Here is a 25,145-nt window from a genome sequence, read left to right as displayed (position 1 = left end):
CTTTGGTAGATGTGCTGTTGTGGACTGAACTCAGAATTTCATGCTTGAGAATCCAATGCCTTATCTACTGCACCATCTCTCAGACCACAATTCCTGAATTTCTTCTAGCTTAGTATTTGCATAGAGGAACATCATTAATTTTTGTATATTAATTCTGTAGCTTACCACCACCCTACTATATTGCTTAGTAATTTCTATTAGGTTCTTTTGGATTTTCTATGTATACTGCCATATCATCTCCAAAAAATGATAACAACTTTTAAAAAATATTTATTTATTTTCCCTTTTGTTGCCCTTGTTGTTTAACATTGTTGTGGTTATTGATGTCGTGGTTGTTAGATAGGGCAGAGAGAAATGTAGAGAGCAGGGGAAGACAAAGAGGGGGAGAGAAAGACACCTGCAGACCTGCTTCACCGCCTGTGAAGAGACACCCCTACAGGTGGGGAGCCGGGGCCTCCAACCGGGATCTTTTCGTTGGTCCTTTCCTTGAGCTTTGCGCCACGTGTGCTTGACCCGCTATGCCACCGCCCGACTCCTCCCCCCCTTTTTTTTTGCCTTCAAGGTTATCACTGGGACTCAGTGACTGCACTACGAATCCACTGCTCCTGGAGGCTAGTTTCCCCTTTTTGTTGCCCTTGTTTATCATTATTGTTATTAGTATTGTTGTTGTCATTGCTGTTGTTGTTGGGTAGGACAGAGAGAAATCGAGAGAGGAGGGAAGACAGAGACGGGGAGAGGAAGATAGACACCTGCAGACCTGCTTCATCGCCTGCGAAGCGACTCCCTGCAGGTGGGGAGCTGAGGGCTCAAACTAGGATCCGTAGCTGGTCTTTGAGCTTTGGGCCACGTGCGCTTAACCTGCTGCGCTACCGCCCAGCCCACGATAACTTAACTTTTCTCCCAAACTGTATACCTTTAATTACTTCTCTTGCCTAATTCCTATGTTTAGGACTTGCAAGACTATGGTAACAGTGGGTAGCCCTTGCTTGTACATGATCAAAGAAGGAAAGCTTTCAGTTTCTTGTCACTGAGTGTGATTTTGGTTGTGGATTGGCTGTATATAGACTTGACTAGTTTGAGGTTTTCCACCTATTCCCATTTTTTTTTAATGTTTTGATCATCAAAATATGTTGAATCTTGTGAAAGGCTTCCTTTGCATCTACTGAAATAATCATGTAGTATTTGGTTTTCCTTTTGTTGATGTGGTGAATCCTATTTATTGATTTACATATATTGAACCAGTCTTGCATCCCTGGGGTAAATCCTACATGGCCATGATGTATAATCTTTTTAATATATTGCTGTATCCGGTTGCTAAAATTTAGTTCACTATCTTAGCACATAAGCTTATTAGGGATAATAGCCTATAGTTGTCTTTTTCCCCTTTCTTTTTCTTCCTTCCTTTCTTCTTTACTTACTCCCCCCTTCCTCCCTCCCTCCCTCCCTCCCTTCCTTCCTTCCTTTCTTCCTTTTCTTTCTTTCTTTTTTGCCTCTGCCAGCTTTTTGTATTAGGGTGATGCTGGTTTCACAGATGGTGGTAGGGAGCATTCTTGTGTCCTTGATATTTTGGAAGAACTTGGGAAGTATAGGTAGCAGCTCTTTCTTAAAGGTTTTGTCGAGTTCATTTGTGAAACCATCTGGGTTTGAACTTTAGTTGCTGTGGAGTGTTTTAATTAATGTCTTAGTTCCTTTGGTGGTAATTGGGCTGTTCATATTTTCCAGTTCCTCCTGGTTCAGTCTTGAGGTTGTATGCTTCTATGAATTTATCTATATCTTCTAGGTTCTGTAGTTTGATGGTTGTTCATAGGGCCCTCACATGACACGTTGGATTTCTTAAATGTTCACTGTCATTTCTCTCTAAAAGGTAAAAATTTCAACCTTTCATTTTTGACTAAGATGTTGACTGTGGGATTGCCATTGATTATGCTGAGATATGAAACTTCTGTGTCTATTTAAAAGTTGTTTTCTTATTTATTTACTTACTTTGGATAGAGGCAGAGAGAAATTGAGAAGTGAAAGGGAGATGGAGAGAGAAAGAGAGATACAGTACTGCTTCAATGCTCATGAAGCAAGTGGGGGCTGGTAGCTGGGACCTGGATCATGCACTGTAACATGTATGCTCTTCTAGGTGCATCACCTTCCAGCCTCTTTTATGTCTAATATGTTAGCAGTTTATTTTATTTTAATTAGTTAATTTATTTTTGCCTCCAAGGTTATCATTGTAGCTCAGCGCTGACACTACAAATCCACTGTTCCTGGTGGACATTTTTTCCATTTTATTGGATATGACAGAGAGAAATTGAGAGAGGATGGAGGGAGAGAGAGGGTGAGAGAAAGAGAGATACCTGTAGGTTTGCTTCACCTCTTGTGAAGTGTCCCCCTGCAAATGGGGAGCAGGTTTCAAATATGGATCCTTGCATGGGTCCTTGTACTTTGTACTATGTATGCTTGGCCTCCTTAACAGTTCTTCTTCTTTTTAAAAAATTATGAATGATACTGAATTATGTCAAATGTATTTTCCATGTCTAGTAGTGTGATCACATGGCTTTTATTTTATTCTATTAATGTATTAATTGGCTTATGTATGTTCAACTCTCTTTGGATCCCAGGGACAAAAGCTACTAAATCACAGTGAGTGGTATTTTTAACATGCTGTTAAATTGAGTTTGCTAGCATTTAGTTGAGAATTTTTGCATTTCTTTTCATCAGAGATATTGACCTATAGTTGTTGTTGTTGCTGTGTTTCTACTAGTATCCTTTTCTGGTTTAGACATAAGGATTAATACTGATCTCATAAAATTAGTTTGGCAGTATTCCTTCCTCTCTGATTTTAGGGATGAATGAGAAGGGTTGATGTTAAATATTTATATATTTGGTAAAATTTACTAGTGAAGCCATCTGGCCCTGATTTTCTTTGTTGGAAGAGTTTTGATTACTGAGTCAAACTCCTTATTAGTAATTGGCCTATTCAGATTTCTCCCTTCCTTCTGTTTTTTTCTTTCTTTCTTGGTTTGATTTATTCTGGAAGTTAAACATTTCTAAGATCCCTTCCCCCACTGTTTTTCTCAGTTGTCCAATTTGTAGGTGCATCCATGGGAAATTCCCCCCCTTTTAAAAATATTTTTATATTTATTTATTTATTCCCTTTTGTTGCCCTTGTTGTTTTGTTGTAGTTATTATTGTTGTTATTGATGTCGTTGTTGTTGGATAGGACAGAGAGAAATGGATCGAGAGGAGGGGAAGACAGAGAGGAGAAGAGAAAGAAAGACACTTGCAGATCTGCTTCACTGCTTGTGAAGCGACTCCCCTGCAGGTGGGGAGCCCTGCAGGTGGGGAGCCCCAGCTCGATCCTTAAGCCAGTCCTTGTGCTTCACGCCACCTGCTGCGCTTAACCCACTGCGCCGTTGTCTGACTCCCGAATTCCCCCCTTTTAATGCAGACACAAGTCATAGTGGATTAGGGCCCACCCCAATGACCTCATTATAATTTGATCACTTCTCTAAGGGTCCCATCTGCAAATAAGATCACATTCAGAAGTACTGCAGACTAGTATTTCAGTATGTGAATTCAGAAGGGGTGGGGGGGACACAATTGAATCCATAAAACTTATCTGTGCTCACATGGCTGGTAGGCAGCTGGAGCCTATTGAGCCTCTATTAATATATTCTCATTATTAAAAAATAATCCAATGCAGGGAAGCAGATTCCCTTTAGTGCACTCAACAGCCTTCTCCCCTTCCCAGCAGCAACCATTATTATTAATTTGTGCATCTTTTCAGACCTTTTTTTCTACGGTGGAATATACATAAATATGTTTTGGGGGGAGGAAGGCTGTTTTTAAAGCAAAATTTAAGTTCCTGTTATGGTGAAAAACCTGGCTAATGAAAATGATGTTTCAAAATAGACTGAGGCGTTCTTTGTACTAAATACGGTGTTCTTTGTCTCATTTGCAATGGAAAAGTCCCTTGTTTCAAAAAAAATACATTATTAAGAGGCCTTACAATACAAACCACATTTTCCAATTCAATAGCGTACAAGGTCAGCCAAGCAAAAACAATGTAAACTAGCTTCAGAAGTGTCTTGCTCAATAATGAAATTTGTTCCAAGGGGCAGTATTATAATCACAGCCTGGTATAAACTGGCTCTGGCACTGCTGAAATTTTAGCCTTCAAAATGAGCCCCTTCAGTAGTTGGGAACCTATTAAGGAATGCTTAAATGCAGTTTCAGATATCGCATTTCCTGATTAACAAGGATATAATTTCTTGAAGGAAAAGAAAAGAATTCTGTTAATATGTTTGGCTTTTCCTGAATCAACCCCTGTGTAAAAAAAAAAAAAGAAAGGCCAGCTGCTGCCTTTCCAGGTGGATACTGATAGGGACAGGCTGGAGCAGGGAAAGAGTTCTAAGGGGTTGGCAGGGCTGTAAGAAATGACGGTCATCCGAGTTTCTTTTTCCTCTGAGCCCATGCCTCCCACCTCCAAGAACCTTGGTCTCGACCTGAATTCAGCTCCCCAGTTGGCAGATTAGAATGTGGCTCACCATTGTTCTTAGAGGCTGCTCTATACTTGTTACCCAGTGAAGCCATCTCCATGGCTCTGGTTTCACTGAGCCAGGGGGCATCGATCCCACATCCTTTTCTCTTCCATTAATTTGTCCTTCCTTCCTTCCTTCCTTCCTTCCTTCCTTCCTTCCTTCCTTCCTTCCTTCTTTCCTTCCTCCCTCCCTTCCTTCCTTCCTTCCTTCCTTCCTTTCCTTTCCTTTCCTTTCCTTTCCTTTCCTTTCCTTTCCTTTCCTTTCCTTTCCTTTCCTTTCCTTTCCTTTTTTTTTTTTGTTTTTTTGTTTCCAGGATTATCGCTAGAGCTCAGTGCCTCCACTGCTCCTGGCAGCCATCTTTTTCCATTGTTGTTGTTGTTGTTGGATAGGACATTGAGAGAGGAGGTGAAGACAGAAAAAGACAGACACCTGTAGACCTGCTTCAGTTCTTATGAAGTGACCCCTCTGCAGGTGGGGAGCCGGGGGCTTGAACTGGGATCCTTGTGTGGGCATTTACACTTTTTACTATGTGCATTTAACCTGGTGCACTACTGCCCAGCCCTCTTAAAAGTTTCACTTTTATTTATTTATTTATCTATCTATCTTATTTATTTATTTTATTTTATTTATTTATTTATCTATCTATTTATTTATTTATTTAATTTTTTTACCGGGGCATTGCTCAACTCTGGCTTATGACGGTACTGGGGGTTGAACCTGGGACTTTGGAACCTCAGGAATGAGTCTCTTTGCATAACCACTATGCCATCTACCTCATCCTCATCCTTATTTCTCTTATTGGAACTTCATTTCCATAACACACTCATCTGGGTGGCAGAGCCCCCCTTTGGCTTCTGAGCCTTCTGGCCCTTCATTTTCTCCCTCTGCTGCACTAGCTAGGATAGCATTTTGGCTGTTACAGCAGACCTCCTCAGTAGACATCACCAAAGCAGGTGGACATTTATTTCTCTCTGTGACCTCCAGTTTTCAATCTTGAAGCTGTGTAGGTTATATCTACCTCCATTTTCCACCTGTGTCACCAGGACAGCAGGCATCCATATTTTCAATGCACGAGACCTCCAGGCATAGGGTGTTCTTTGTGCCTCACAACATAACTTCTCCAGGCTTATATCCATCCTATCTCTGTCTCATCTTCCAAAACAATGCTTTTCTCTCTTCTTTTTCCAAATACCGAACCTCCTTTCTCCTGCCTTTCTTAAGAAACAGCTGGCCTGCTCTACCCTCACTTAGCCCCTTGGCCTAATTTCTCCACTGGCTCCATCTTAATAACTCCATATTTTCTTTCAACCAATACTGTGTGTGCCAACTACCAACCAGTTATTTCCATCTCCTACCAGGATAAAAAAAGGGAATATTTAGCTTTTTAAATGTCACCTAAGTTAAATAACAATAGATCCCAAAATGTCCTGTCCCAGAAAGTATAAAATAAGTCTTCCTACTAGCTATCTACAAAACAGAGACCCCTCCCAACTCTTCATCTGCACTATTCCAGCCTTTAGGTTCATAATTAGTCAACAACTTGTTTGGCTTTGTATGTTAACTCTCTTTTCAGCCACCAGGTTCTAGATGCTAGCATGATGCCAACCAGACTTCCCTGGGCAGACAACCCCACCAATATGTACTGGAGCTCTGATTTCCCAGAACCCCACCCCACTAGGGAAAGAGAGAGGCAGGCTGGGAGTATGGATCGACCTGTCAATGCCCATGTTCAGCAGGGAAGCAATTACAGAAGCCAGACCTTCCACCCACAATGACCTTGGGTCCATACTCCCAGAGGGTTAAAGAACAGGAAAGCTATCAGGGGAGGGGATGGGGTACAGAGTTCTGGTGGTGAGAACTGTGTGGAGTTGTACCCTTCTTATCCTATGGTTTTGTCAATATTTCCTTTTTATAAAATAAATAAATAAATAAATAAATATGCATGTGTTAAAGAAAAAAAGTTTTTTCGTCTCCTTTACCCCCGAGTCCTTCTCTTCTGAAGTAAAACTGTTATCAGATTATGGAATATTCTTGGGAGGGAGCAAGGATATGTATAAATTAAACTGGAGATAACCTGCTTTTCTCACTGATTCTTTAGAAATTGTTTCCCATCAAATTAACCTCCAGTTGTGTTCTTTGTACTGACTGCTTTGTGGTTCAGTGTGTGTGTGTATCAGAATGACCCCAGTCAATGATGGATTTTTTTTTTTTTCTTTTTGGTCTCCCTGATCTCCATTCACAACACATATCTCATTGGTGGGATTCTTTATGGTGAGCTTGGCTGCTGTACTGTGAGTTCCTCACCCATCTATTTAACACCCCCTGTCTGTTTCTTGCTCCTTTCCTGTGCCTGGTTCTAGCAGGTCCTCAGAAAAATTTGAAGAATGAATCTTCACTAGGTTTTTGATGCACACATAGTTCTAGTTTAACTTCTGTTTTGTGTCTCGAGATGAATCAGTGTCACACTCCTGTTTTAAAGACAGCGAAGTTGTGACCCTGTGTCCCTCACTCATCATCCACCAGGTTTTAATCCCATCCTGTCTTGTGTCTAGACTCACATCTCCAATTCCCCTAGACATCTGCTCTTGGAAAATTTCTGGGTAATTCACAGTCTATGAATTTACAAGGTAATGTACTATCACCCTAGCATCTCAGTTGGTGTTTATCTTGTTGAGGACATTGCCACAGACTAGGTACTCCCTCCCCCCAAATGCCCTGCTAGCTAGTCATAATGTCCAGGTAGCTCCTCCTCTCCTGGACTCCCCTAAAGCTCATAACCTTCCTCCAACCATACAAAAGTTGGACTGCCCACCTCTGACATGTCCCCATCAGTTTCTTCTGAGCTAGTTATTCTGATTTTCTGTCAATTTCCTAATCTTCCATCCCTGCTGTGTCCCCTACTTAGATTCTTTTGGTCCTGGATCTTCACAGGGTTCCTTTTCATCTTTTGTGATGACTTAATTTAAAATTTTTTATTATCTGTTTTTATTGGCTAGAGACAGCCAGAAATTGAGAGGGAAAGGGGTGATAGAGAGGGATAAAGACCACTTCACCACCCGTGAAGCTTTCCCCCTGCAGGTGGGGACCAGGGGCTTGAACCTAGGTTCTTGTGCATTGTAACATGTGCACTCAACCAGGTGTGCCATCATCTGGCTCCACTACAACGTACCTCTTTCTTGTCTCCATTCCTTAGTGTTTATTGCCAATGGTCATTTTCTCATTTACTTATTTTCTTTTTTAAAAATATTTTAAAGTATTTATTCATTTATTTTCCCTTTTGTTGCCCTTTTTTTTTTGTAGTTATTATTGCTGTTGTTATTGATGTCATTGTTGTTAGGACAGAGAGAAATGGAGAGAGGAGGGGAAGGCAGAGAGGGAGAGAGAAAGACAGACACCTGCAGACCTGCTTCACCACCTGTGAAGCGACTCCCCTGCAGGTGGGGAGCCGGGGGCTCGAACCAGGATCCTTAGGCCAGTCCTTGCACTTTGTGCCACATGCGCTTAACCCGCTGCTACGCCCAACTCCCATTTACTTATTTTCTTTTCCATTCTCCTTCTTCTGCTCTTCCTCCTCCCCTCCCTCCCCCTTCCCCTCCTCCTCCCCTCTTCTTCCTCCTCCTCCTTCTTCTTTCTCATCTCACCAAGATAGGTGTCTGCAAAACTCTCACCCTCTAATTAGGTCCATCATCATGTACCAGGATGAAAAGACCCTCTCCCCTGCTCCTCCCACCCCTCTCCCATGTCTCTTTCCCCAGACATTTTGTTGTGGTGCAAAACACCAAATCAGCCCCAGTCTTTCTTTGTGTTTCTCCTTTCTGTTCTTGTTTCTTAAATTCTGTCTATGAGTGAGAACATATTTGTTTTTTTATTTATAGTCTGTGCCACATTGTTCCATCCTCCAATTAGAATGCAAGTCCCTATGAGGCCCATGTCCGGTTTATCCTGTTCACTGAGAGTGTCCCCATGGTGTAGACCAGTGTCTTGTCACCAGTTGAATGCCCACTTAGCAGCTGAATATTTGAATGAAGAAATATTTCCACCCTTGAGTTGATACTATACGAAGTTATCCTAAAATACAGTAGCACACACTCATTCATTCAAGCTTCCCTAGATGAGAATTTGGAGCAGAGAAAGAAGTTTGTTTTTGTATATAAGTGGGATAGAAAATGAAGAGAACTTTCAGAGCAAATTATCTATGTAAACAGAGAATATGTTTCACCCTCTTCATAATGAACTCCAGCAGTTCTGGTTTCAAACACTGTGAGAAGCTCTGTGGTTATGAATATGCAAATTCCAAGTGATTCTGCCTTCTTACTGATGCCTGTACAGGATCCTGGAGACTCTGGGTCCTACATCTCACTGCTCCCCCCCCCCCCCCCCCCGTCCCCCCCCATCCCTCACCAGAGCACTGATCAGCTCTGGCTTATGGTGGTGCAGGAGATTGAACCTGGGACTTTGGAGCCTCAGGCATGACAGTCTCTTTGCATAACCATTATGCTATCCACACCACCTTTAACCCCCAGCCCCACCCTAAAGCACTGCTCAGCTTTGGCTTATGATGATATGAGGGATTAGACCCAGGACTTTGGAGCCTTTGACATGAGTGTTTCTTTGCATAATCATTATGCTGTCTCTGCTTGGGATCCTACTTCTTCAGGACACTATAGGCAGTAGGAATGAATGCCCTGGATGAGAATAGGTTTAGCTCTTCACAAGTAACTCAGAACTCTGACGTTTTAGTATGTTATGCTACCTCTAACATCGACAGAGGTTGAAACTCACAAATCTCTGAATTGTCCCAAAGAGGCATGGATGTTTCCCCCAAAGCTTGGGGTGGGTGGGTAGGGTTTACAAGGAAAATGCTGCTGGCCACTTCCTCACTGAATTGCTTACTACTCCAGCTGAGATTCCCGGGGTTGCTTTAAGTCAACTCCTAGCATGATGCAGATGAAAATGCAAAAGTATTAGAAAACTGCTGGAGAAAGGAACAAGTCTAAATGTTGATTGTTGTTAAAGCCCAAGTCTTTTTCAGTAATAAGTTAGTTTTCATTTCAGTAACTGTGGGTTGCTGTTAAGGAAATTGGAGCCCATGAGAAGTTGGTTAAAGATGATGGGCCAAACAGTAGACTTAAGTTTCAAACTATCCAGAAACCACACCCAACAGCCAAGAACACATGTTAAAACAACTCTAATTGTATATTTTGAAGAGCAAGTAATTTATTTTTACTGTGGTCCCTGGTAATTCCAAGCTAAATATACCCATAGCTTGCTCTCTGTGTTTATGCGTATTTTGGAGAAAGAAAGGTGTTGGGTGTGAGTTTTTCTTCCCCTTTTACGTATAATTTAATATTGAGACTTGTGGAGGGTAGCTGAGATTTTGTAATGCACATTGAATTCTTAGGACATTTAGCTAACAGCTCAGGAAACAGGATTTCAGAAAGGACATTGAGTTATATTGGTTAGGAGCTTTGATTATAGGCAACAAGATAAGGTCAGACTCACCTGAGCTAAAAACAAGAGGAGGGTATGATTGGAATCCTCTGGAAGGATATTGCACTGAGGGATGCTTGGGAATCCAGTTAGTGGAAACTATTTTTTAAATTATTTATTTATTTATTTACTAGATCACTGCTCAGCTCTGTCTTATGGTGGTATGGGGGACTGAACCTGGGACTTTGGAGTCTCAGGCACAAGACTCTCTTTGTATAACCATTTGCTATCTACCCTCTGCCCCAGTTAGTGGAAACTATTCTACTATTTCTCCAGGATGCTTCTGTGGGTGTGAGTGCTTTTTAGCTTCTGGTTACCACACATGGCGTGCATGTCCTTGGGTTAGCTTATGAACACTCCCCTGGACCCCCGTCTCAGACTCCTTTACTTTTGTGCAATACACCAAGTTAGTGTTTAATTTTCCTGCACACGGTGTATAGACCCTTGGGTTAACATCTAATTTCCCCAAACAGGGGCTGGGTGGTGACACACCTGGTTGAGTGCACATGTCATAATGTGCATTGGAAGTAATATATTCTGACTGACAAATTCTCCAGGATTAGCCAATGAGGAACAACTTAGTTTTAGCAGAAAAAAGTGGTAGAGTACATCATGTGCAGGAAAATTAGACACTAACTTGGTGTCATTCACCCACCAGAGTGGGCCTTCCAGATACAACAGTGAATGTTAGGAACTGGACAGAGTTCCTCCAAAAGCTATGTTCAAGTACTAACTCAGACCTTAATCTTAGGAAAAAGGAAGGATGACTATGGGATAATACGTACACAAGGTGAAACAGATCTGCAGGTGTGTATCTTTCTCTCCCTTTCTCTATCTCCCCTCCCCTCTCAATTTTTCTCTGTCCTATTGAATGAAGGCTGCTAGAAGTGATGAGTTCATAGCATGGGCTCTGAGCCCCAGTGACTAGAGGCGAGAGAGAGAGAGAGAGAGAGAGAGAGAGAGAGGGAGAGAGAGAGAGAGAACCATGGTGGTTACCATTGGTGGGGGCACAGAACTTCGGTGGTGGGAGTGGTATGGAATAATACCTCTACTATTTTTTTAAATTGTTTTATATTTATTTATTTATTTTCCCTTTTGCTGCCCTTGTTTAACATTGTTGTGGTTATTGATGTCATTGTTGTTGGATAGGACAGAGAGAAATGGAGAGAGGACGGGAAGACAGAGAAGGGGAGAGAAAGATAGACACCTGCAGACCTGCTTCGCCGCCTGTGAAGCAACTTCCCTGCAGGTGGGGAGCCGGGGGCTCAAACTGGGATCCTTACGACGGTCCTTGCGCTTTGCATCACGTGCACTTAACCTGCTGCGCCACCACCTGACTCCCATACCTCTACTATTTTATAGTCTTGTAAATAATTATGAAATCACTTAAAAAAGAAGAACATTTTATTTAGGAGCTTGATCATTACAGATGTAAATACTTATGCTGATAACCCACTGCAAGGGACAAGGGGGCTGAGGGGGGACAAGAGTGGTAGCACAGGAACATGATTAGCATCCTTGTAAGAGGAGAAGGTGGTCACATGATGGCAGGAGAGATGGGTGTTGTAGTCAAAATCAAGGATGCCAGTGACTGCTGGCAAACCCCTGGCATTACAAGGGGCAAGAAAGGACTGTGCCCTAGAGGTGTTAGGGGAACATGACCCCACTGACTTCTGGATGTCAGATCTCCAGAGCAGTGAAACAGGAGATTGTTGTTGCTGTAAGGCATCTAGCTTGTGGTGCTCTATATACAGTAGTCCCAGGAAACAAATCCTTTCTCCCCAAACACATGAGACAGACTCACCCATCAGAGTGGGCTTGGATCATCAGTAGGAGGCAACACCAACTCCTTATACCTTAGAAAAGCAGGGACTTGAGTTTCTGATTTCCCTGCTTTATGCTTAGCAACCCATACTTCTCTGACCCTATCTAACTTCCATACCTGCTCTTTCCTCCCCAGATACCTTATGCCCCAGTATATATTACAGCCCCCCTACAAAACAGTCCCCTTGGCATACTGACTTCCTTTGGCAGATGATCTCACCATTGTGTCCTAGAACTTCACCTCTCCAGAGCCCTGCCCAACTAGGGAAAGATAGAAACAGGCTGGGGGTATGGATCGACCTGCCAGCACTCTTGTCCAGGAAAGAAGCAATTACAGAAACCAGAACTCCCACTTCTGTACCTCATAAAGAATTTTGGTCCAGGGTTGGGGGAGATAGCATAATGGTTATGCAAACAGACTCTCATGCCTGAGGCTCCAAAGTCCCAGGTTCAATCCCCGACACCACTGTAAGCCAGAGCTGAGCAGTGCTCTGGTGTTTCTCTCTGTGTCTCTGTCTGCATCTCTCTCAAGAATAAAATAAATAAATAAATAAATAAAGAATTTTGGTCCATAATCACAGCAGGGGAGAAGAGATAGGAGGAAGATGACCGGAGGACTCTGAACTCCAACACCATCAGGACCCAGAGAAAGAAGAGGAAAAGGAGAGGGACATTTGGATATAGTAACAGGTGTATGTGTGACTTTGAAAGGAAGAGAAGATGGGACCATGGAAAAAAAAATGGGCAAATATATAAAAATATAGACAGATAGTTGTAGAAATAATAGCCCATATCTGCCACTTTAGGAGACTTGCCATAGCTTCCAATGGAGGGACTGGGGATACAGAACTTTGGTGTTGGGAACGGTGTGGAGTTGTATCCCTGTTATCTTGTAATTTTGTAAGTCGATATTAAATCCCTAATAAAATTTAAAAAGAGAGAGAAATAGTGCCTCTTGGCCCTAAGATTGGAACTGCTGTGTCACTTTAACAATAATAGGAATGATGTCTGCCACCCCCTTGCTCTGTGCCTGCTTACTATGCTAGATTCTCCTCACCTGTCCGCAGAATAACCCTGTGGGGAGGATGTTACTTGACAAAGGAGGAAACTGAGGCATGGAGGGATTAAGTAGCCAGTGAGTCGGTGGAGAGTCTGGAATATGCAAATAGGCAGTCATACTCCAGAGCCCAGCCCACTCTGCAGTCTTTGCAGATGGACAATTAGAGTCCTTCCCTCTTCAGCAACTCTCAGATGGGCATTTAATTGGGGGATTTAAAATCTGTTCTTGTTAGCAAGCTTGTGGTCTCCCCACTTCGATCCTGCACATTAAAGTGTATTATGTAAGTGGTTGGCTTGATGCTTGAAAGTATGTGTATTTACTGGGGCCCAGACTTTGCTTTAAATCCTGGTTCTTTTTTTTTTTTTAATTTTTTATTTATAAAAAGGAAACATTGACTAAACCATAGGAAAGGAGGGGTACAACTCCACACAGTTCCCACCACCAGAGCTCTGTATCCCATCCCTTCCCCTGATAGCTTTCCTATTTTTTAACCCTCTGGGAGTATGGACCCAAGGTCATTATGGGATGCAGAAGGTGGAAGATCTGGCTTCTGTAATTGCTTCCCCGCTGAACATGGGCGATGACAGGAGGATCCATACTCCCACTCTGCCTCTCTCTTTCCCTAGTGGGGAAGGGTTCTGGGGAACCAGAGCTCCAGGACACATTGGTGGGGTTGTCTGTCCAGGGAAGTCTGGTTGGCATCATGCTAGCATCTGGAACCTGGTGGTTGACAAGAGAGTTAACATACAAAGCCAAACAAATTGTTGACCAGTCATGGACCTAAAGGCTGTAATAGTGCAGATGAAGAGTTGGGGGGGGGTCCTCCATTTTGTAGATAGCAAATTGGCATATTTTAGTTAAATTCCAAAGCACCTGTGGCTATACTAGTTTTTTTTGTTTTCCTTTTTCTTTTTGCCGCTGAGCTTGAATTCTGATATGCCAGAGGATCCAAGTTATTGTCTGGGGAGATGATGTCATGGCTGGAAAAAGGACCAGAAAGCTAGATCAGGGAAGAGAGTAGCTCCCAAATATGGGAAAGGGGTATAAATATTGTTGACTGTAAACCCCATCGATTTGATGTGATCTGGGGCCCATAATTAGCTTAGGAGCCTGTGTGACCTCTGCATCCCTCTAGATCTGAGCTCACATTCTGTGGTCATGAGTAGGAACATTCCAAGCTGCCCCAATATCGACCCATCTTCCTCAGGTGTAGCATATAGTATGCTGTCCATACAAAGTTTTCAAAATTTATTTAAAAATGGAGACATTAACAAAACCATAGGATAAGAGGGGTACAACTCCACACAATTCCCACCACCAGATCTCTGTATCACCTTTTTTAGGGAGACATTCCTTACCCTTCTAACCCAAGTCTGGTGCTCTCTCTTTGGTGCTTAACACTTTTGACATTAACTGCTCTTTTTAAAATTTAATTTCCTCTTTGACCCTGCCTTCAAAGAGGGCAAGAGGTGCCTTTTTTGTTCCTTTGGCTTCAGTACTTCAGCTGGGAAAGCAGCACAGTAATGTAGTCAGGTACCCCATACACGTTTGCTGACCTGAAACTCAACTGGGAACCTTTTTGCTAGACAATTCTTCATTTTATGAGCCTTCTGTGACTCTACTGAGTGAGTTCCCACTCTAGTTTCATAGATAAGGAAGCACACGATGATGGCCCTTTGGGCAGGGACTGAAGGTGGTTCAGAGAATAAAATGTACAGGGAGGGTCAAGTTTGCCTCACTAAATAGGAAACAGGATCAATTTTGTTTCTGAGGGGGGTATCATGAAAGCAGTCATAGGTACCCCTGAGGAGACACAGAACACCCAAGCAAGGAAGTATATCATCAGCCTGAGGGTGCTAGATGGGAATTCACTTTGCTAAACTTGAGTTGAACTGGTGACTGGCTGAGCATAGGGCCTACAGAATTTCCTGCAGACCTGGCTCTTCATGGTAACAACAGGGAGGGGTCACTGGGATCCTGGTATACAGTACTGACACACATCATTTCAGTCCGTCCTTCTAGTGGTCCCTGAGACCAGAGCTACAACCATTCCCAGCTTAGTGAGAATGGGTTCAGAGAGTGAGGCCTAAGTCTCTCATTCCTACAATGCTGTTCTCTATCTCTCTGTGGCACACACCTAGCTGAACTTCAGGTAATGGTCACTGAGGGGTGGGGAGAAGAGTGCAGTCTTATTCCCTCAATCCCCTAGTTGTCTCAGTGCCCACTGGGCCACTGGTCACCTCTCCAACTGGGAAGATTGGCATTAAGTGGGGCATGCTTTAACATGGTGATGCTCATCCCCCACTGCAGAACTCATTTACCAGATGTGTCAGGATTTTTAGGAAACCCTGAAAATCCATGGGATATGGGAACTAGCTTTGCACAGAACATTTCCCAAAGCCATTTTGGTTTAAAGAATTACCCTACCAACCTGCCAGCCACAACTCAGAGACACCCCAGAGCAACATCAGAATTCCATGCCTTCCCCAGAGTCCCTGAGCTTCATTGCCCTCAAATTCAAAGTGCTTTCATAACCTCCCCTCCTTCGCAATGGGCTCTTGATCTTCATTTTCCAGACTGGCTGTGGTGGTGAACCACTGTATCTTGGAAGTTTAATCAAGGGTTCATTCTGGCTTCAAGCTTTCATTAACATAGTTAGCTTCCAATACATTGCACAAATGTTTCCTCATGTGTAGCTTCTAACTGATTTGCCATCCAGATGGTTTTGAAATCAAGGAAGCTGCTGTATTTGCCTTGAGCTCACTATTTTGAATTTGAAGATTACAGCTTCCTTTGGTCAAAAGAAATGTGAGACAGCTGGTTGTGATGGGTCGCCTGTGTTGGGTGCCTCACAAAGCAAGAAGAAGCTTCTGTTGATCTTTTTTTTTGTTTATTTTAAATAATTCATAGAACTACTGACCTCTATTCACATTTAATTTTTGGATGAGTGTCCTAAAGTGAATCCCCACCCCCATCACCCCTAGTTCTTGCTTTGGATTTCAAAACAGAGCTCCACACCGACAACTAATTTCTTATGGAGTAGCCTATGATTTTGTCCTCCTTAATTTGCCTCTAAATGATAACTTACCATTACAGAGTATATGGCTAGAGATAAAAGCAGGGGCAAAATTAGGGGGAAAAATACAAAGGAGGAGAAAAAGAAGCTGTGGTTTCTCATCCCCCCCCCCCTTAAGCATAAATTGTTGAGTAAGGAGATTTTTAAAAGCCAGAAATTGCTGTGGAGTGGACAAGAATGGGGAGCTGGAGAACTGGCACATCTGGCAGGAGAGGGCTTTCAGGAGGGTTCTTAGCCTGGGGAACTAGCTAGCTGCCTGGCTCCTGTTGTCTGTAAAGAGCGCATTTTCGTGAGCAAGAGGGAGAGGGAACAAATGGAAAAACTCAACATTCAAACTAGAAACTCCTTAAGCTGTGTTGTTTTTCTTGGGGTCCCATTGTGCCTTTGATTTCCTGATTGCTTAGGGCAAGAATAACAAAATCTATCCAACCTAATGGTTTTGACAAGGATCCATGGAGAAACTACCAATTGAATTGGATTTATCCAAGCTAGTGGCTCTTCACTAGTTTGGACTGTTTCGTCTCCTCTCCTTGAGGGAACTTGGGCAAGGTATGTGGTTAGAGTACCTGGGTTGATGTTGTTACTGGGGTCTGGGAGATAAAGATCAGCAATACTGTCCTAAAGTGACAGGAACACACACACACACACACACACACACACACACACACACACACACCCCGAGGAGGGGGAGAGAGAAGAGAGAGAGAGAGAGAAAAAGAGACAGAGAGAGAGAGAGAGAATATTCTAAGTCGCAGCACCAACAGTGATGAGGTGGAGAAATCTTGATGTGTGTATTCTCTACATGAGTGCAGTTGGTGGGGTGTTTGGTGTGTTATCTGACATAAAGTTTCTGGAACATGGAGACATAAAGTTCAGGCATGCTTCAGCTCAGATATCTAAATTAGGTAATTATCTGCAGGATAAACTGGGTTCTTTTTCCTTTCACTAAAGCAAAAAAAAAAAAAAAAAGCTCTCATTGCCTGATGATGCAGCCAGTGATAAAAAGGACTTTTAGAAAAGGGCTGCATGGAGAATGGGTCCTGCCAAGGCAGCAGGGCTGATCCACTGTCCTTCCCAACATCTGTGTCAGAACCCCAGGGGTCCATAACCTCCTTCTCCATCAGCCTGGACCTATCAGGTGCCCTTGGCTGCTCTCCTGTGGAATCTGTCTGACTGGCTATGGCAAAAGGTCACTGAAGAGAGAAGCAGTAGGACCCCCCAAGAGCAAGTGGTAATGCTGAATTTGCAGTGATTTTATTGGCATGACAAGAAGCTCAGGGAGCTCAGGGTCTGCCAAGGACAACAACCTTGTGCTATGACCAATCCTGCAGGTCTGGGGTAAGCTGTCCTACTGTTCTTGACTATCTTCCTCTCTCAGGACAGAGCTGCTCAGGGAAGAGGTGGATCACGCATTAAAGAACACAACTCCCAGGAGTTGGGTGGTAGCGCAGCGGGTTAAGTACAGGTGGCGCAAAGCACAAGGACCTGCGTAAGGATCCCGGTTCGAGCCCCAGCTCCCCACCTGCAGGGGAGTCACTTCACAAGTGGTGAAACAGGTCTGCAGGTGACTGTCTATCTTTCTCTCTCCCTCTCTATCTTCCCCTCCTATCTCCATTTCTCTCTGCCCTATCCAACAATGACGGCATCATCAACAACAACAGTAACTACAACAATAAAACATCAAGGGCAACAGAAGGGAATAAATAAATAAAAATACCCCTCCCACACACGCAGTTCATCCTTTACTATCTCAGCATCCCATGGGAGAAGAGACTCCCTTCTCTCATCAGTCCCTCACCACCCCCTCCCTGTCTTCCTTTCTTTTCCTTCTTGTGAACAACAGGCTTTCTTTCCCCACCAATGATGGAAGATTCCATGGCAAAGGAGGCTGTGTGACCTCTTGCTTCCAGCCTTGATGAATGTACCCTTTTGATGAATGCATCTGTGACTCTTAAAACTTCTAATCTATCTCCCCTCCCCATCCTGCCTTAACCCTCCCTCAGACCTCTTTCATCTTTTTCTTTTCTTTTCTTTCTTTGTTTCTTTGTTTCTTTTTTTGCTGGAAGCTGGAAGGTAAAGGCTATGACTGAAGAGTTTCTGGAGGTAGATGTGACTTTTTTACTCCTTGCAAAGAGAACCTAATGGGTGGGGCCCTGGGCAGTTGGTCTTTGGCACCTACTGGGTGTATGGGGCACTTCCTTGGGGTCGAGTTGCACCTCCAAATTCCTTGCAATCCTTACAATGATCCCAGATTGGGGGGGGTTGCATTTGGCAACCCATTTGACACAAGAGAAATGGTGAACCAGAGGTTAACTGGGTAAATGGACATGCCTGCCCAAGGCCGCACAGGTTAATATATGGCTCATCTGGCTTCTGAGCCAGGTGGTTTGATCCCAGAGCCAGAATTTCTAACCCTTCACAATGTGAGGATGACTGCGGTTGCTATAGTCAGTTTTGATGCTGATGATTGGGAACCCATGCCCACACACCGTGGTTCATTTGTGTTTATAGAGTCTTGCCCCTCCCTTCTTTTCCTCTTATTCCCCAAGAAGAGTCTATGGGGAACAGTTAGTCCAGGCAGTGAAGGCAGGGTCTCCTATACCAGGGGAATTTGCAGTCCTTGAATCTCCATTAAGTCTACTGGACATCAGTCTGGGCTCAAAGTTACTCCCAACCTCTCTATTTCTGTACCAGGACAGAGGTCTGAGCACCCACAGGTGTAGAATTCAACAGGCAAGACCAAATCTTTGGCTCTCCTCTGCGGCTGAGGCGTATATGCATATATGCATGGGGGTTAAGGGGGAAAGGTTCTCAGTAAGTCCAGAGATCCTCCTGCATCCTATTGGATGTCTTGTTCCTCCTGGCACCAGGCAGCAGGGATTGCTCCTGTTACCTGGAGACCAAGCTCTCAGGAGAAGTGCACATGCCCCTGTGATGCTGCTTTTTCAAGCAGTGTCCAGGAGAACCTTGGGCCTGACTATGGGGCATATGCAGCACTTCCTAGAAGGTGGGGCAGGTGCCTATGCAGGTGAGGTTGCAGAAGCTCTTGCTCAGCATCACCAGCAAAGGTGCTCAGAGCCTCCACAATAGTTCCCAAAGGCTCTCAGGGGAAGTCTGAAATCTAGCTCCCTCCCTTTCAGGCGAGCCAAGCCGAGCTGTGGCACCTACCTCCCAAAAGCACCAGGACGCGGGCGTAGGGGAGCATGGCTGCGGGCATCCCGTCGGGGCTGGCAGGAGGGCGCGGGGCGCCTCGGAGGTGGGGAGGCGCTGGCTGGCGCGGGGCTCTTGGAGCGGGCAGGGCACGTTGGCGTCCGGGTTGGGGTCCTGAGCAGAAGTTGCCAGGGTCCCGCGCCCCCGTCGGTTCTCACACGCGCTCACCCTCCCCTGCTGTTGATAGTTTTAAGTCGAGCTGCGCACTCATAGGTCCAACTGCCAGAAGAGGTGGAGACAGCCCCGGGCTGCTCACACCGGGCCGGGCCCTCTTGCTCGGCTCCTCCTGCCATTCAGACCCCTCAGCTGAGCCCCCTCCCTCCGTCCCCACTGCCCTTCCCTTCCCCCAATGTCTTCTCTGAGAGCAGAGAGACCACTCTCAAACTTTATCCAGGCCCAGATGGGAGTCGTGCGCTCATCCTGCCTCTGGGGCGTGCACCCCTTAGTCTGACTGTTCCCAGGAAAGGGCAAGGTGTGTGTGTGTGTGTGTGTGTGTGTGTGTGTGTGTGTGTGTGTGTGTGTGTGTGTGTGTGTGTGTTCTTCTATTCCCCTGTGGGTCCCCGCACCCCCAAATGGTGGGAAGAGAGGGTAGGTAGGGTGCCCCAAACAAATGACCCTCAGGCCCCACCCCTGGTCTGGATCTACCCTTGGAGTAGTGCTGGCAAGTGTAGAAGGTTTAAGCATCTGGGCAGGGAGACCTTCACAGCAGTGTATAGGGTTCAGGCATGAAGGAAATAAGATGGTCACTTGGTTGGAAAAGTGTGATTGAATTATTTTTTCCTGCAAGGATCATCAGAAATACTGAAACAAAGCTGTGTGGGGGCAAAGGCAGACTGGAGAGGTATAACCATCATGGTACCCATTTTTACTGTTTGCCATTTACTGATGAAGAGAGAAACAGATAAGACAGAGCAATGATGGAGAAGAGGAGAGAAGAGGAGAGAGAGAGAGAGAGAAAGCAAAGGGCCAAGGAAAAAGAGACCAAAACAAAGAAAATGAGGCAAAGGCATGGAAATAGGAAGAGAGAAGGGTGTGAAATGGAGGGAGAAAAAATAATGCGAAAGGAGGATTTTAAAAACAGAATCTAAGAGAAGAGGATGGAGACTGTCCTCTTGGGGAAGGATTTGGGAACTTGGAGGCCAAGACTATCCCTGGGTGTATGTCCAAGCAGCTGGCATACCCCTCTGAAGAGCTTATTGGTCATTCTGCCCAAGATTTGGAGATTAGAGACAGCCTCTTCCTTTTGGTGCCTTACCAGAGGTTTCCAGAGCTCTATAATATCAGCCACAGAGACCCCCAGCCTGGGTCCCCCTGAACCAGCCTTAGCTTGCCTCATAGGCAGAGGCACAGAGAACAGCAGAAAGTACAGAATGAGGATCATGAGATCACAGCATGATCTTACACAAATGGAAATGTGAGAGAAAAGATCAATTCCCTTCTTGAAAATGACATTATTTCCTGGTCTCTGTGGATTACTGAGAACAGCATGAGCTGTGAGGTGACCTTGCTGAAAGTTAGGTGGGTACCAGTTCTCTCTGGGAGACAATGCACCCACCACAGGTACAGTTCCCTTCAAAGGGGGTTGGGAGGGGAACTTATGGGCAGGAGGAGAGTTGTACAAGGTGATTATAATTGTATAATTATGAATGCTTGTGGCAATCATGTCTCTTTAATTTAGCAAAATTTTCTATTACGGATAGTTTGAACAATTGCATGTAATTCTCTCTCTAGCAGTTTGAGAGTGTACTTGCTGGGCCCTTTAAAGGTGGATGTCTTGAAGTTTGAGACTCTGGGCTGGTGTTTGAATACTTGTGGTTTGGTGTGTTTGTGTGTGTGGTGGGGCCTACATTGTTGGCCCAGGTGTGGTTATAATTTATCACTTTCAGAACTTACTGTCCTACTATTAGAAGTGAGAACTTCCTTCACAGTGTTTGGACTTCAAGTTCTAGTCATGAGATCAGCTAATTTGGAAATAAGGAGGAACTGCTGAAAATCACTGAAAACCAAGTGTGGTATTTGTGCTTTACATTCATCTATTTTTTATGTCCAAATAACCTGATGAGAGGTAGGAATTATCATTTTACAGAACAAGAAACTGAGTTCAGAGAGGTTGGGCTGCTGTCTCAAGCTCACACAGCAGGAAGGTCACAGAATTCTTAAGGCCTCATTTGTGACCCAGAACTCCACATTACTGTGGGATGCTCTCGTCTTAGATAGAAGAGAGAGAGAGAGAGAGAGAGAGAGAAGGAGGAAGAGAGAGAAAGAGGAAGATACCACACATCAAAGCTTCCTTCAATGCTGTAGGGACTGGGCACAGACATAGGCTCCACACATGACAAAGCAGCACAGTATCCAAGTGAGCTGTTTCACCAGCCCCTTGGGGTGCCCCATCTCCCCTTGCTGTTAGTTCCACTCTGAATCTGAAGATTCTATCTGAAAAAGGTCATTCTGTAGTGACAGTGTCCCTTGAAGAGATTTAGGAATGCTAGCTCCAAAAGGCTTCCTAAGTCTTAGCAAAATCCTGTGATTGAAACTGAGAGCTACAGGTGGGGTGCAAGTCTACCTGATCCTCACACTAATAATGGGTGACACTTGAGAGAATGGGGTAAGCTGGGAGAAGTGTTTGAGGTGGACTTGTGTAGTGCCTCTCCATGTGTAGGCGAGAAAACAGAAGCACAGGGCAGATAAGTGACTTGTTCTCAAGCAATGCTGATTTTACTTCTGAAAAATAAACAAGCAAAGAAAATGAACAAATAGTGTTTGAACAAGTCTCTCCTCTAGTTACAAGGAGATCAAACAAGTAGAAAGAAGGAACTGAAGCTAAAATTCATTTATTGGCTTCAAACACATACACGCACACACACACACGTACACACACACTCACACACCTATATTGTCCAGACTTTGCAATTTTCTAGGGAAAAGCTGGTGTATACTCAGTTCCTGACCCCATTACACATGGAACTGTAACCAGGGAACATTGAAATGGTAGTAATTATAAGGTTGTTTGGGGGAGAAGCAAATTCTTTCTTGAGCCCTGAAGTTTTGTAGGAGAGAGTCAAGTTCATGGGCATTATTGCATCTCGGTTTCCAGAACTGGGCTTTTCTGGGTTGTTAACCACAGGGGCTCTCCCAGGTTTAGAATTATGGGGCCAAGGGGAGGCCATTGATGGGTTTTTCTGGGGTCATGCACATTGGAAGGGGGAGTAGAGGGAGAGGAATGACCACTAACTAGATGTCCAAGATGGGAGACGTCTGTGTTGATTTCTCACTCCACCCCCACCCCACTTCCCTGAAATCAGAGCCCTGGGGTGGGTTGATAGGAAAGCATCAGAGAAGAGAACCTTTTCCTCCACCTCCCCACTGACCCTCCACAACCTCATCCCCTTCCCTGTTCAAAACATCATGGGGAGATAAGATCATACCCCCCTCCCTGAAATCTTGCTATAAAATGGTCTGTTTCCTCTGCTTGTTATCAAGGGTGTCTGATCAAAGAAATGGTGCCTGAGTCTGGTTATCTAGTAACCAAATAAACATCCAGGAAACTTCCTGGGGTGAGAAAGTGGGGGGGGGGTGCGCTAGATGAAGTAAGGGACAGTTCAGAGAGGCACCCCTTGGCGACCACTCCTCACCACCCCCATGTTACAGATGGAGACACTGAGGCAGGAAGCCATGTTCCTTGAGTAACTTACACTCTTGTGTCTTCTTTGGTCTTTGTCTTGGTGCTCTCTTGCTTCTCTAGGCTAGGACTTGTGCACAATAGGATCTCACCACACATCTGTTGAAAGAATGAATGAATGAGCAAATCAACTGTCACAGCACAAGCACTGCCTTCATGTCAGAAGAGTTGATTGTGGATCTGAATGCTACCATTTAGCAACACACCAGGGTCTGGGTTGTATCAGTCATTTTTAGATTCATGCAGGGAGGGCTAGGGCGGATGAATACCTCAGTTTCCTGTCTACAAAAAATGGGGGTGACAATGTCCATGGGGGTGACAATGCCCATGCTTCCCTGTAGAATTAAAAAGACAGCATCAGGCCAGGGAGATAGCTCAGCCTTTTAGAATGCCAACCTATTTGTCTGAGGTCATAGGTCTAATTCCCAACATTGCTATATGCCAGAGCTGGTCAATGCTTTGGTCTCCTTCATCTTACTTTTTTCTCATAAATAAATAAATAAATGCATCTTTAAGGAGGAAAATTATGTTTTTTAAATAAAAATGTGATGTCCTCTTCTCAGGCCTCAGGCCTTTCTGCAGAGAAGTTCATGGTTACATTGCTGGAGTGAGATGGAGTCTTGGGAAGAAGCTGATTCCACTTGGTCTGGCCACCAACAGCTTCATTTATACAGCATGTAGACAGTTGGTTACCTCTGTTCATAGAACTGATGAAGAGTTGGAATTATTTGGCTATACCAGGACTTGCAGGCTGCCCTTTTTGCTCATGTGAAAAAGTGAGAATCCCCCAGAGTTTGGAGTGAGAATCAAGCAAAAAAAGTTCTTATTGTGAGGTCCTTGCTTAGGTGCCCACCAGCTATGGCTGCATTTCCTGAACACGGAGCCACTGCAGGGTGTGGGAGCTGGGAGAGTCACCGGGGATCATGTAATTTTTTTTTAAACTTTTTTTTTATATTTATTTTATTTATTTATTCCCTTTTTGTTGCCCTTGTTGTTTTATTGTTGTAGTTATTATTGTTGTTGTTGTTGGATAGGACAGAGAGAAATGGAGAGAGGAGGGGAAGACAGAGAGGAGGAGAGAAAGACAGACACCTGCAGACCTGCTTCACCGCCTGTGAAGCGACTCCCCTGCAGGTGGGGAGCCGGGGTTCTAACCGGGATCCTTATGCCGGTCCTTGCGCTTTGTGCCACCTGCGCTTAACCCGCTGCGCTACAGCCCGACTCCCGGGGATCATGTAATTTATCTGATTTCCAGAGAGTCCAGGAGATCTGCTGGGGGGGGGGGAACTGGGTGGGTTACAGAGATGGGAACATAGATATGCCAGCCATTTAATTTTATCTATTTTTAATTTTTATTAGTGATTTAATATTGATTTTCAAAATTATAAGACAACAGGGGGTATAATTCCACACCTTTCCTGCCACCAGAGTTCTGTGTCCCCATTTCCACCACTGGAAACTGCAGTTCTCCCAACATCACAGATATGGGTTGACTATTATTTATCTATCTATCTATCTATCTATCTATCCATATATATAAACATATATTATTTCTATGACTATATATATATATATATATATCCTTTTTTCCTATAGTCCTGTATTCTCTTCCTTTTTAAGTTGCACCTACACCTGTTACTATTTCAAAATGTCTTTTCTTTTTTTCTTCTCTCTCTGGGTCCTGGTGGAATTGTAGTTCAGTCATCTCCCCCTAAAATTTCTCCACCTCTGGAGTCATCTCCCCCTAAAATTTCTCCACCTCTGGAGTGTGGACCAAAGTTGTTATTGTTATTTTGCCTCCAGCATTATTGCTGGGTTCAGTGCCTGAACTGTGAAATCCACTGTTCCTTTGGCCATTGTTTTTTGATTTTTTTTTTTTGGATAGGACAGAAAGAAATTGAGAGAGGAGGAGAAGATAGAGAGGGAGAAAGATAGACACCTGCAGACCTGCTTTACCACTTGTGAAACCCCCTTGCTCCCCTGCAGGTGGGGAGCCAGGGGTTTGAACCGGGATCCTTACGCTTCATACTATATGTGCTTAACCTGGTATAACACTGCACAGCCCTGAGGATTTATTTATTTATTCATGAGAAAGGTAGGAGAAAGAGAAAGAACCAGACATCATTCTGGTGCATGTGCTGCCAGGGATTGAACTCAGGACCTCATGATTGGGAACCCAATGCTTTATCTATTGAGCCACCTTCTGAAGTATGACCAAAATTCTTTGTGGGATGTAAAAGGTGGGAGTTCTGGCTTCTGTAATTGCTTCTCCAT

General features: G+C 44.2%; 1 protein-coding gene across 3 annotated transcripts in view; it reads right to left on the bottom strand.

The window, feature by feature from the left end:
- Positions 1-19,448, bottom strand: part of APCDD1L (APC down-regulated 1 like) — a 72,568-nt gene extending 53,120 nt beyond the window's left edge. The window contains exons 1-2 of one of the 3 annotated variants that reach the window (XM_060183950.1): positions 19,151-19,448; positions 11,827-11,878 (exon numbers count right to left, since the gene is read on the bottom strand). In XM_060183950.1, coding sequence (XP_060039933.1) covers positions 11,827-11,830 — 4 coding nt within the window. In that variant the 5' untranslated portion in view covers positions 11,831-11,878; positions 19,151-19,448. The remainder of the gene's footprint in view (positions 1-11,826; positions 11,879-19,150) is intronic. The other 2 variants (XM_060183860.1, XM_007525144.3) reach the window with 2 other exon arrangements.
- Positions 19,449-25,145: the final 5,697 nt, after the last annotated feature.

This window comes from Erinaceus europaeus, chromosome 1, assembly GCF_950295315.1.
Source record: "Erinaceus europaeus chromosome 1, mEriEur2.1, whole genome shotgun sequence".
Lineage (NCBI taxonomy): Eukaryota > Metazoa > Chordata > Mammalia > Eulipotyphla > Erinaceidae > Erinaceus > Erinaceus europaeus.
Note: the sequence above shows the minus strand (reverse complement) of the source record. Positions and strands in the feature narration are given on the sequence as shown.